The sequence below is a fragment of the Pristiophorus japonicus genome, chromosome 1, assembly GCF_044704955.1.
Source record: "Pristiophorus japonicus isolate sPriJap1 chromosome 1, sPriJap1.hap1, whole genome shotgun sequence".
Taxonomy (NCBI): Eukaryota; Metazoa; Chordata; class Chondrichthyes; family Pristiophoridae; genus Pristiophorus; species Pristiophorus japonicus.
The window spans coordinates 512,476,126-512,488,338 of NC_091977.1; the positions used below are offsets into that span (position 1 = coordinate 512,476,126).

The window sequence follows — 12,213 nt, forward strand, 5'->3', positions numbered from 1 at the left end:
GCGGCAGCCAATTTACGCACCAGCAAGCTCCCACAAACAACAATGTGATAATGACCAGATAATCTGTTTTTGCTATGTTGATTGAGGGATAAATACTGGCCATGACACTGAGGATAACTCTCCTGCTGAAATATGTCACTAATGTGAATGCAGGCTTTGCTCTGCATTCACCCTCCTGACCACTGTTAATCCACGTACCATCCTGCCTATATTAGGGAAGGGGACACCAAGCGCAACTGTCATTCACTTACTCTTGCATAGAATCTACAGCACAGAAACAAGTTATATGGCCCAACTCGTCTGTCGATGTTTATGCTCCACACGAGCCTCCTCCCACCTCTCTGCATCTAACCCTATGAGCATATCCTTCTATTCCTTTCTTCCTCGTGCTTATTTAGCTTCCCCTTAAATGCATTTTTGTTATTCGCCTCAAATACTACATTCTTACCATTCTTTTTATGTGAAGAAGTTTCTCCTGAATTCCCTATTGGATTTATTGGGTGACTATCTTATATTTATGGCTCCTAGTTTTTGTCATCTCCACAAGTGGAAACATCTTCTCTATGTCTACCCTATCAAACCCCATCATAATTTTGAAGACCTCTATTAGCTCAGCCTTCCTTTTTCTAGAGAAAAGAGCCCCAACCTGTTTAGCCTTTTCTGATTAGTATATTTGGCAGAAACTTGAGTGAATTGATTTCAGCATTGGTATGTAAGCTCGACAGTAATAGCTGTTGTCAGATTTTGTTTGGCTATTTTGAATATTTTATCTCATTGCACTTCTATGTCATGTTTCAGGGTATTATTCAGAAGATTGTAGACTCTCACAAAGTTAGGAACGTCGCATGCTTTGGAATTCGACTTAGCCATATGCATTCAGAAGAGGTCCACTGGCTGCATCCGGACATGGGTGTTTCACATGTGCGTGAAAAGTTTGAACAGCATCATCCTGCAGAGGAATGGAGGTAAGAAACTGTTTCAAATTATACGGAATATAATGGATACAGTGCAAAAATTACAAACTAATCAAATCATGAAGATGCAAAGCTGCGATGAATTGTAGTGATCTTGGTTTGCAGTCAACAACTTGCATTTATATAGCGCCTTTAATGAAATCAAACGTCCAAGACACTTCACAGGAGCATTATCAAATAAAATTTGACACCCAGCCACGTAGAGATATTAGAACAGATGACCAGAAGCTTGGGCAAATAGGTAGATTTTAAGGAGCATCTTAAAAGGGTGAGAGGTAGAGAGATGGATAGGTTTTGGGAGGGAATTCCAGAACTTAGGGCCTTGGCAGCTGAAGGCGTGGCCACCAATGGTGGAGTGATCATCGGGGATGCACAAGAGGTCAGAATTGAAGGAGTGCAGTGATCTCTGACGGTTATATGGCTGGAAGGGGTCACACCGATAGAGAGGCTTGAGGCCATGGAGGGATTTGAAATCAAGGATGAGAATTTTAAAATAGAGACGTAGCTGGACAGGTAGTCAATGTAGGTCAGTGAGCACAGGGGTGATGGGTTAACGGGACTAGGTGCAAGTTTAGATATGGACAACAGAGTTTTGGATGACCTCAGGTTTATGGAGGGTGAAAAGTGGTAGACTCGCCAGGAGATCATTGGAATAGTCAAGTCTAGAGGTAACAAACATAGAAACATAGAAAATAGATGCAGGAGTAGGCCATTCGGCCCTTCTAGCCTGCACCGCCATTCAATGAGTTGATTGCTGAACATGCATTCCTGCTTTCTCGCCATACCCCTTGATCCCCCGAGTAGTAAGGACTTCATCTAACTCCTTTTTGAATATATTTAGTGAATTGGCCTCAACAACTTTCTGTGGTAGAGAATTCCACAGGTTCACCACTCTCTGGGTGAAGAAGTTTCTCCTCATCTCGGTCCTAAATGGCTTACCCCTTATCCTTAGACTGTGACCCCTGGTTCTGGACTTCTCCAACATTGGGAACATTCTTCCTGCATCTAACCTGTCTAAACCCGTCAGAATTTTAAACGTTTCTATGAGGTCCCCTCTCATTCTTCTGAACTCCAGTGAATACAAGCCCAGTTAATCCAGTCTTTCTTGATAGGTCAGTCACGCCATCCCGGGAATCAGTCTGGTGAATCTTCGCTGCACTCCCTCAATAGCAAGAATGTCCTTCCTCAAGTTAGGAGACCAAAACTGTACACAATACTCCAGGTGTGGCCTCACCAAGGCCCTGTACAACTGTAGCAACATCTCCCTGCCCCTGTACTCAAATCCCCTTGCTATGAAGGCCAACATGCCATTTGCTTTTTTAACCGCCTGCTGTACCTGCATGCCAACCTTCAATGACTGATGTACCATGATACCCAGGTCTCGTTGCACCTCCCCTTTTCCTAATCTGTCACCATTCAGATAATAGTCTGTCTCTCTGTTTTTACCACCAAAGTGGATAACCTCACATTTATCCACATTATACTTCATCTGCCATGCATTTGCCCACTCACCTAACCTATCCAAGTCACTCTGCAGCTTCATAGCATCCTCCTCGCAGCTCTCACTGCCACCCAACTTAGTGTCATCCGCAAATTTGGAGATACTGCATTTAATCCCCTCGTCTAAATCATTAATGTACAGTGTAAACAGCTGGGGCCCCAGCACAGAACCCTGCGGTACCCCACTAGTCACTGCCTGCCATTCTGAAAAGTACCCATTTACTCCTACTCTTTGCTTCCTGTCTGACAACCAGTTCTCAATCCATGTCAGCACACTACCCCCCCAATCCCAAGTGCTTTAACTTTGCACATTAATCTCTTGTGTGGGACCTTGTTGAAAGCCTTCTGAAAGTCCAAATATACCACATCAACTGGTTCTCCCTTGTCCACTCTACTGGAAACATCCTCAAAAAGTTCCAGAAGATTTGTCAAGCATGATTTCCCTTTCACAAATCCATGCTGACTTGGACCTATCATGTCACCTCTTTCCAAATGCGCTGCTATGACATCCTTAATAATTGATTCCATCATTTTACCCACTACCGATGTCAGGCTGACTGGTCTATAATTCCCTGTTTTCTCTCTCCCTCCTTTTTTAAAAAGTGGGGTTACATTGGCTACCCTCCACTCCATAGGAACTGATCCAGAGTCAATGGAATGTTGGAAAATGACTGTCAATGCATCCGCTATTTCCAAGGCCACCTCCTTAAGTACTCTGGGATGCAGTCCATCAGGCCCTGGGGATTTATCGGCCTTCAATCCCATCAATTTCCCCAACACCATTTCCCAACTAATAAGGATTTCCCTCAGTTCCTCCTCCTTACTAGACCCTCTGACCCCTTTTATATCCGGAAGGTTGTTTGTGTCCTCCTTAGTGAATACCGAACCAAAGTACTTGTTCAATTAGTCTGCCATTTCTTTGTTTCCCGGGGACTCCAGATGTAATGATGCGGGAGTGGGAAGAGAAGCCTATTTAAGTGATTCTCTGGCTGTGACTGGATAGATAAGAATGGAGTCCAGCAAAGGCAGTTCCACCCAGCTGGACGATTGAGGAGAGGCTTTTAAGGAGGATGGTATGGTCAACCCAGTACAACTCGACGGTACAGGCATAAAATGTCACTTAGAACTGGTTTTGAAGGCGACACTCAGATCATTGATATCCATGTGCAATTGACTTGGCTGGATTTCTTGAGTCTTTGCATTGGAATTTGTAATATTTCAGGATTACTCTGTTTCTTTCCCTTCAAGAAGTACAAAGCTCAAAGCTGCAGTTGGGCCTCTTCGGGAAAACACACGAGGAGTGCTGCTTGCAAGCATCCTTACCCAGTACATAGCGTTTATCGGCCCAGAGTGTCGACCTACAATTTTCTGAAAAATGCATCAGGAGGCCCGCTTTTTCAAAGAGGCTGTCACAGACCTGTTTAGCCATTTACAAGACCTGCAGCCCACTCTCCCAACTGGCCATGCATTGACTATGGCTTTTATTTTTTTTTGTCTTGGGCTCATTCCAGGTCGCATCAGGTGTCATAAGTCACATAAGTCAGTGCCTGCATCAAACAGGTCACTCTGGTGTCTTCCTTGCCAGGGCCAACAATTACATTACATTCCCCATGGACATCAGCAGTCAGCAGAAAGGCTCTGGGCTTTCTGCAGTAGCAGGCATTTCAGGAGTGGAGGCAGTCATTGACTGCAAGCATGTAGCCATGGGGCACCTCCCAAATTGCTAGCAGCTGTCATGAATAGAAAAGACTAGCACCCCATCCACGTTCAGCTGATATAAAAACAGAAAATGCTGGAAATCTCTGAGTCAGGCAGCATCTGTGGAGAGAAAAACAGTTAAAGTTTTGGATCGACGACCCTTTGTCAGAACTGACAAATATTTGAAAAGAGCACATTCTTAAGAAGCACTGAAAGGGGACGGGGAAGAAAGAACAAAATAGAAGGTCTGTGGTTGGGTGGAAGGCAGGAGAGATTAGAGAGATAGAAGGGATGATGGGCCGAATTGAAATGTTAATGTCCGGAGTTAGAAAAAGGTTGGTCAAGATAGGGTGTGAAAGGCAGAATAATGACCAGCTGCCATTGGAGACCAAGAGAAAAAAAAACACAAGCTCGGGGCTGGTGACTGGTCACCACCACCACTGAATCGTGCAAGTCCGAACTCCGTTTCCTGTCACAATGCATGCATACTGCACCAGTTCCCCATCTCTTGTGCTATTTGACTTGGCTCAGTATGTCGGGGGCTGTCTGCTAGGTGAAAAGTGGAACCCTCTGTACACATGGCTCATGACACCTGTATGTAATCCATGTTTACCAGCAGAATGGAACCACACAAAGTTGCAAAGTCAAAAGTTTTGATTGGGAGGAATGGAATGAGTGCCGATGCTTCTTAAGGAGGATTGTCCTGCATGCTCCAGGTTTTCAGATGGACCTGGAGAACCGGAGCTAGGGCGTGGGGGTCAGTGGATTATTGGTAACACTATGCAGCACGAGGTTGCCACACTATTTGAATAAGTGATTGCTTCAGAAAAGAGAAAGGATACAAGTAATAGGCAGATACCCTGCTGCACGTGGCCTCCAGCTTTGCCGTTGTCGTCGCTCCTTGCTCTGCCTGCCCCAGTGATATCTATGGGTTCCTCCTCCATCTTGGTGGGACTTTGATTGAGACTGGCACTATTCTTATACCTGTTCCCTTCTGGTTATTGTGAGCCAGCTTTTCCTGAAGCCATTGGGGTACAGCCAGTCTTGTGTTGAGTTCAGGAAATGCATCTTTGTTGTTTCTGCCTCTTTGAGCAAATTAGTAAAAATTTGTAATTACTATAAATATGCTTTTGTACTGAGTGTTCTTTTATCTGCTTATCTGTTCAATAAATTTGTTGAGTAACTCATAGCCTTTACCACAAATTGATGGTGTTATTCATCCACTTCCAATAGCAGAGGAGATTGTTGGTGGTACATGACATAATACAGTAAGCCAGAGTACAGTGATGAGAATTCTTCGTTCGACCTCTGGATAGTAATGCGCAATGCAAGGAATATATCTAGTTTAAAACCCAAAAAAGGAACACAAGCTTTGTCTATTTTAGATGCAACTAGGGCAGCTAGTTCTAAATGATGAAAAACAACGCTGGCAACATGAAATTGTGTGTGGCAGAGCAAATTGTCAAATTGTAAGGCACAAAGATGAGGTTGTCCAAACCTTTCTGTATTGCAAAGTGCCAGTAATTATAAGGGACTACCTTTTATGAGACACATACACATCTCAGTGTTGTGATGACGACAAATATATTAAGACATTGAAGCCTTGCATTGAAAAAACTGAAATGAACATGAAGCAAGTTCTTTCTGTGTGTATATTCATGTGTGTGTGTATTGCATTGTTTCTGTATCGATATATTTTTATTCGTTCCACTATGTGGGTGTCGCTGGCAAGGCCAGCGTTTATTACCCATCCCTAATTGCCCTTGAGAAGGTGGTGAGCTGCCGCCTTGAACTGCTGCAGTCCCTGTAGTGAAAGTACATCCATAGTCCTTTTAGGGAGGGAGTTCTGGGATTTTGACCCAACGACGATGAAAGAACGGCAATATATTTCCAAGTCAGGATGTAGTGGAACTTCGAGGTGGTGATGTTCCCTTGTGCCTGCTGCCCTTGTCCTTCTAGGTGGTAGAGGCCGCGGGTTTGGGAGGTGCTGTCAAAGAAACCTTGGCGAGTTGCTGCAGTGCATCTTGTAGATGGTACACACTGCAGCCACGGTGGTGGAGGGAGTGAATATTTAAGGTGGTGGATGAGGTGCCAATCAAGCAGGCTACTTTGTCCTGGATAGTGTCGAGCTTCTTGAGTATTGTTGAAGTTGCACTCAACCAAGCAAGTGGAGAGTATTCCATCACACTTCTGACTTGTGCCTTGTAGATGGTGGAAAGGCTTTCGGGGGTCAGGAGGTGAGACACTCGCCGCAGAATACCCAGCCTCTGACCTGCTCTTGGAGTCAGTATTTATGTGGCTGGTCCAGTTAAATTGCTAGTCAATGGTGACCCCAGGATGTTGCCGTTTTATGGATTCGGCGATGGTAATGCTGTTAAATGTCATGGGGCAGTGGTTAGACTTTCTCTTGTTGGAGATGGTCACTCCTGGCACTTGTGTGGCATGAATGTTACTCTTACACTCCTCATTGAACCAGGGTTGGTCCCCTGGTTTGATGGTAATGGTGAATTGAGGGATATGTCAGGCCATGAGGTTACAGATTGTGGTGGAATACAATTCTGCCACTGCTGATGGCCCACATTGCTTCATGGATGCTCAGTTTTGAGCTGCTAGATCTGTTCTGAATCTATTCCATTTAGCACGGTGGTAGTGCCACACAACATGATGGAGGGTGTCTTCAATGTGAAATTGGGACTTCATCTCCACAAGAACTGTGCGGTGGTCACTGCTGTCGATGCTGGCATGGACAGATGCATCTGTGACAAGAGGATTGTGAGGACGAGGTTTTTCCCTCGAGTTGGTTCTCTCACCACCTGCCGCATGCCCAGTCTAGCAGCTATGTCCTTTAGGACTCGGCCAGCTCGGTTGATAGTGGTGCTACCGAGCTACTCTAGGTGTTGGAGATTGAAGTCCCTCATCTAGAGTACATTCTGTGTCCTTGCTACCCTCTGTGTATCTTCCAAGTGGTGTTCAAAATTGGAGGAGTACTGAATCATCAGCTGAGGGAGGGTAGTAGGTGGTAATCAACAGGAGGTTTCCTTGTGCATGCTTGACATGAAGCCATGAGACTTCATGGGATCTGGAGTCAAGCTTGAGAACTCCCAGGGCTACTCCCTCCCGACTGTATACCACTGTGCCACCGACTCTGGTGGGTCAGTCCTGCCCATGGGTCCGGACATACCTAGAGATGGTAACGGAAGAGTCTGGCTGAAAGGTATGATCATGTGAGTATGATTGTCAGGTTGTTGCTTGACTGGACTATCTCCCTGACTAGACCTGTCTCCCAATTTTGGCACAAGTCCCCAGATGTTCGTGAGGACTGGGCTGGGTGTGCCTTTGCCCTGACCAAAGCCAGTGCCGAGGTCGATGCAGGGTAGTCCATCTGATGTTATTTTTATTGTTTTCTGTAGCAGTTATGGTACAACTAAGTGGCTTTCTCGACTGTTTCAGAAGGCAGTTAACCACATTGCTGTGGGTCTGAATGGCCGCTTTCCTTTCCTAAATGACATTAGTCAACCAGATGGGTTTTTACGACTATATACATAGAAATATTATAAGAACTAGGAGCAGGAGTAGGCCATATGGCCCCTCAAGCCTGCTCCGCCATTTAATAAGATCATGGCTGATCCGATCATGGACTTGGGTCCACTCCCTGCCCGCTCTCCATAACCCTTATTCCTTTATCGTTAAGAAACTGTCTATTTCTTTCTTAAATTTATTCAATGTTCCAGCTTCCATAGCTCTCTGAGGCAGTGAATTCCACAGATCCACAACCCTCCAAGAAGAAATTTCTCCTCACCTGTTCTAAATGGGCGGCCCCGTATTCTAAAATTATGCCCTCTAGTCCTAGTCTCCTCTATCAGTGGAAACATCCTCTCTGTATCCACCCTGTCAAGCCCCCTCATAATCTTATACGTTTCGATAAGATCACCTCTCATTCTTCTGAAGTCCAATGAGTAGAGGGCCAACCTACTCAACCTTTCCTCATAAGTCAACCCCCTCATCTCTGGAATTAACCTCGTGAACCTTCTCTGAACTGCCGCCAAAGCAAGTAGAGCACTTCGAAGATCTCCTCAATGGAGAACTCTCCCTTCGACTCGAGTGTTCTCGACTCCATCCCGCAGCATGCTACCTGCCACCACCTCAGTTAAACCCCTACACTGCACGAGGCAGAAAAGGCCATAAGACAGTTTAAAAACAACATGGCTACGGGTGCTGAGGCATTAAAGTATGGCGGAGAGGCACTGCTGGCGTGAATACACGACCTCACCTCTCTCATCAGGAGGGAGGAGAGCATGCCTGGGGATCTCAGCGATGCAACAATTGTGACCATCTTTAAGAAAGGGGATAAGTCCGACTGCGGCAACTACAGTGGAATCTCCCTGTTATCAGCCACAGGGAAAGTCATCGTTAGAGTCCTCCTCAACCGTGCGGATTTCGTCCCCTACGGGACACGATTTTTGCAGCGTGACAGCTACAGGGAACAGCGCCAGCCCTTATACATGGCCACCTTCGACCTTACAAAGGCCTTTGACACTGTCAACCGCGAGGGTCTATGGAGCATCCTCCTCCGTTTCGGAGGCCCCCAAAAGTTCGTCACCATCCTCCGCCTGCTCCACGATTACATGCAGGCCGTGATCCTTATCAACGGATCCATCACAGACCCAGTCCACTTACGGACACTGGTCAAACAGTGCTGCGCCACCGCCCCAACCCGCTTCTCAATCTTTCTCGCCGCCATGCTCCACCTCACAGTCCACAAGCTGGAGTGGAACTAAACTACAGAACCAGTGGGAACCTGTTCAACCTGCGCCATCTCCGGACCAGGTCCAAGACCACCCCAACCTCTGTCGTCGAGCTACAGTATGCAGATGACGTCCGCGTCTGCTCACAGAGGCTGAACTCCAGGGCATAGTCGATGTATTTACTGAGGCGTACGAAAACATGGACCTTGCGCTAAACATCCGTAAGACAAAGGTCCTCCACCAGTCTGTCCTCGCTGCACAGCACTGCCCCCCAGTCATCAAGATCCACGGTGTGGCCCTGGACACCATGGACCACTTCCCATATCTCGGGAGCCTCCTATCAACAAGAGCAGGCAGCGACGACGAGATCCAACACCGCCACCAATGCGCCAGTGCAGCCTTCGGCTGCCTGAGGAAAAGATTGTTTGAACAGGAGGACAAGGGGTTTAATTAAGAGGGGGAAAATAAAGTACGAGAAGAAGCTTGCCGGGAACATAAAAACTGACTGCAAAAGCTTCTATAGATATGTGAAGAGAAAAAGATGAGTGAAGACAAACGTAGGTCCTTTGCAGTCGGATTCAGGTGAATTTATAATGGGGAACAAAGAAATGGCAGACCAATTGAACAAATACTTGGGTTCTGTCTTCACGAAGGAAGACACAAATAACCTTCCGGAAGTACTAGGGGACCGAGAAGGAGGAACTGAAGGATATCCTTATTAGGTGGGAAATTGTGTTAGGGAAATTGATGGGATTGAAGGCTGATAAATCCCTGGGGCCTGTAGGTCTGTATCCCACTGTACTTAAGGAAGTGGCCCTAGAAATAGTGGATGCATTGGTGATCATTTTCCAACAGTCTATCGACTCTGGATCAGTTCCTATGGACTAGAGGGTAGCTAATGTAACACCACTTTTTAAAAAGGGAGGAAGAGAGAAAGCGGGTAATTATAGACCGGTTAGCCAGACATCAGTAGTGGGGAAAATGTTGGAATTAATTAATAAGGATGAAATAGCAGCACATTTGGAAAGCAGTGACAGGATCGGTCCAAGTCAGCATGGATTTATAAAGGGGAAATCATGCTTGACAAATCTTCTGGAATTTTTTGAGGATGTAACTAGTAGAGTGGACAAGGGAGAACCAGTGGATGTGGTGTAGTTGGACTTTCAAAAGGATTTTGACAAGGTCCCACACAAGATTGTTGTGCAAAGTTAAAGCACATGATTTTGGGGGTAATATACTGACGTGGATAGAGAACTGGTTGGCAGACAGGGAGCAGAGAGTTGGGATAAATGGGTCCTTTTCAGAATGGCAGGCAGTGACTAGTGGAGTCCGCAGGGCTCAGTGCTGGGACCCCAGCTATTTACAATATACATCAATGATTTGGATGAAGGAATTGAGCGTAATATCTCCAAGTTTGCAGATGACACTAAACTGGGTGGCGGTGTGAGCTGTGAGGGGGACGCTAAGAGGCTACAGGGTGACTTAGACAGGTTAGGTGAGTGGGCAACTGCATGGCAGATGCAGTATAATGTGGATAAATGTGAGGTTATCCACTTTGGGGGCAAATCCGTGAAGACAGCATATTATCTGAATGGTGGCAGATTAGGAAAAGGGGAGGTGCAACGAGACCTGGGTGTCAAGGTACATCAGTCATTGAAAGTTGGCATACAGGGTACAGCAAGCGGGCCTGGACAGGTTAGATGCAGCAAGATTGTTCCCAATGTTGGGGAAGTCCAGAACCAGTGGACACAGTTTTCGGATAAGGGGTAGGCCATTTAGGATTGAGATGAGGAGAAACTTCTTCACTCAGAGAGTTGTTAACCTGTGCAATTCCCTGCTGCAGACAGTTGTTGATGCCAGTTCATTGGATATATTCAAGAGGGAGTTAGATGTGGCCCTTACGGCTAAGGGGATCAAGGGATATGGAGAGAAAACAGGAAAGGGGTACTGAGGTGAATGATCAGCTATGATCTTATCGAATGGTGGTGCAGGCTCGAAGGGCCGAATGGCCTAATCCTGCACCTATTTTCTATAAGACCAGGCCCTCAAAACTGCCACCAAGCTTATGGTCTACAGGGCTGTAGTAATAACCGCCCTCCTGTATGGCTCAGAGACATGGACCATGTACAGTTGACACCTCAAGTCACTGAAAAAATATTACCAAAGCTATCTCCGCAAGATTCTACAAATCCCCTGGGAGGACAGATGCACCAACATCAGCGTCCTTGTCCAAGCTAACATCCCCAGCATTGAAGCATTGACCACACTCGATCAGCTCCGCTGGGCAGGCCACATAGTTCGCATGCCAGACACGAGACTCCCAAAGCAAATAAGAACATAAGAATTAGGAACAGGAGTAGGCCACCTAGCCCCTCGAGCCTGCTCTGTCATTCAACAAGATCATGGCTGATCTGACCGTGGACTCAGCTCCACTTACCCGCCCGCTCCCCGTAACCCTTAATTCCCTTATTGATTAAAAATCTATCTATCTGTGACACTACTCTGAGCTCCTTGACGGCAAACGAACCAAAGGTGGGCGGCGGAAACATTACAAGGACACCCTCAAAGCCTCCCTGATAAAGTACGACATTCCCACTGACACCTGGGAGTCCCTGGCCGAAGACCGCCCTGAGCGGTGGAAGTGCACCCAGGAGGGCGCTGAGCACCTCGAGTCCCGACACCGAGAGCATGCAGAAATCAAGCGCAGGCGGCGGAAAGAGCGTTTGGCAATCTGGTCCTACCCACCCTTTCCCTCAACAACTATCTTTCCCACCTGTGACAAAGTCTGTGGTTCTCGTATTGGACTGTTCAGCGACCAAATAACTCAATTCAGGAGTGGAACCAAGCATTCCTCAATTCTGATGGACTGCCGATGATGATGATTCTTTTTTATACAGACTATTCCAGGTGTGGCCTCACCAACACCCTGTACAATTGTAACAAGACTTCCCTGCTTTTATACTCCATCCCCTTTGCAATAAAGGCCAAGATTCCATTGGCCTTCCTGATCACTTGCTGTACCTGCATACTAACCTTTTGTGTTTCATGCACAATTACACCCAGGTCCCGCTGTACTGCAGCACTGTACAATCTTTCTCCATTTAAATAATAATTTGCTCTTTGATTTTTTTTCTGTCAATGTGCATGACCTCACACTTTCCAACATTAAACTCCATTTGCCAAATTTTTGCCCACTCACTTAGCCTGTCTGTCCTTTTGCAGATTTTTTGTGTCCTCCTCACCCATTGCTTTTCCTCCCATCTTTGTATCGTCAGCAAACTTGGCTACATTACACT

General features: G+C 46.3%; 1 protein-coding gene across 12 annotated transcripts in view; it reads left to right on the top strand.

Moving 5' to 3' along the window:
* The window catches only part of LOC139277362 (focal adhesion kinase 1), a 759,656-nt gene that overhangs the window by 351,913 nt on the left and 395,530 nt on the right, over nt 1–12,213 (top strand). For 11 of the 12 annotated variants that reach the window (XM_070895775.1, XM_070895782.1, XM_070895811.1 and 8 more), the window contains one exon: nt 799–965. In XM_070895775.1, coding sequence (XP_070751876.1) covers nt 799–965 — 167 coding nt within the window. Of the gene's footprint in view, nt 1–798; nt 970–12,213 lie in introns of those variants that run through there. The other variant, XM_070895836.1, reaches the window with a different exon arrangement.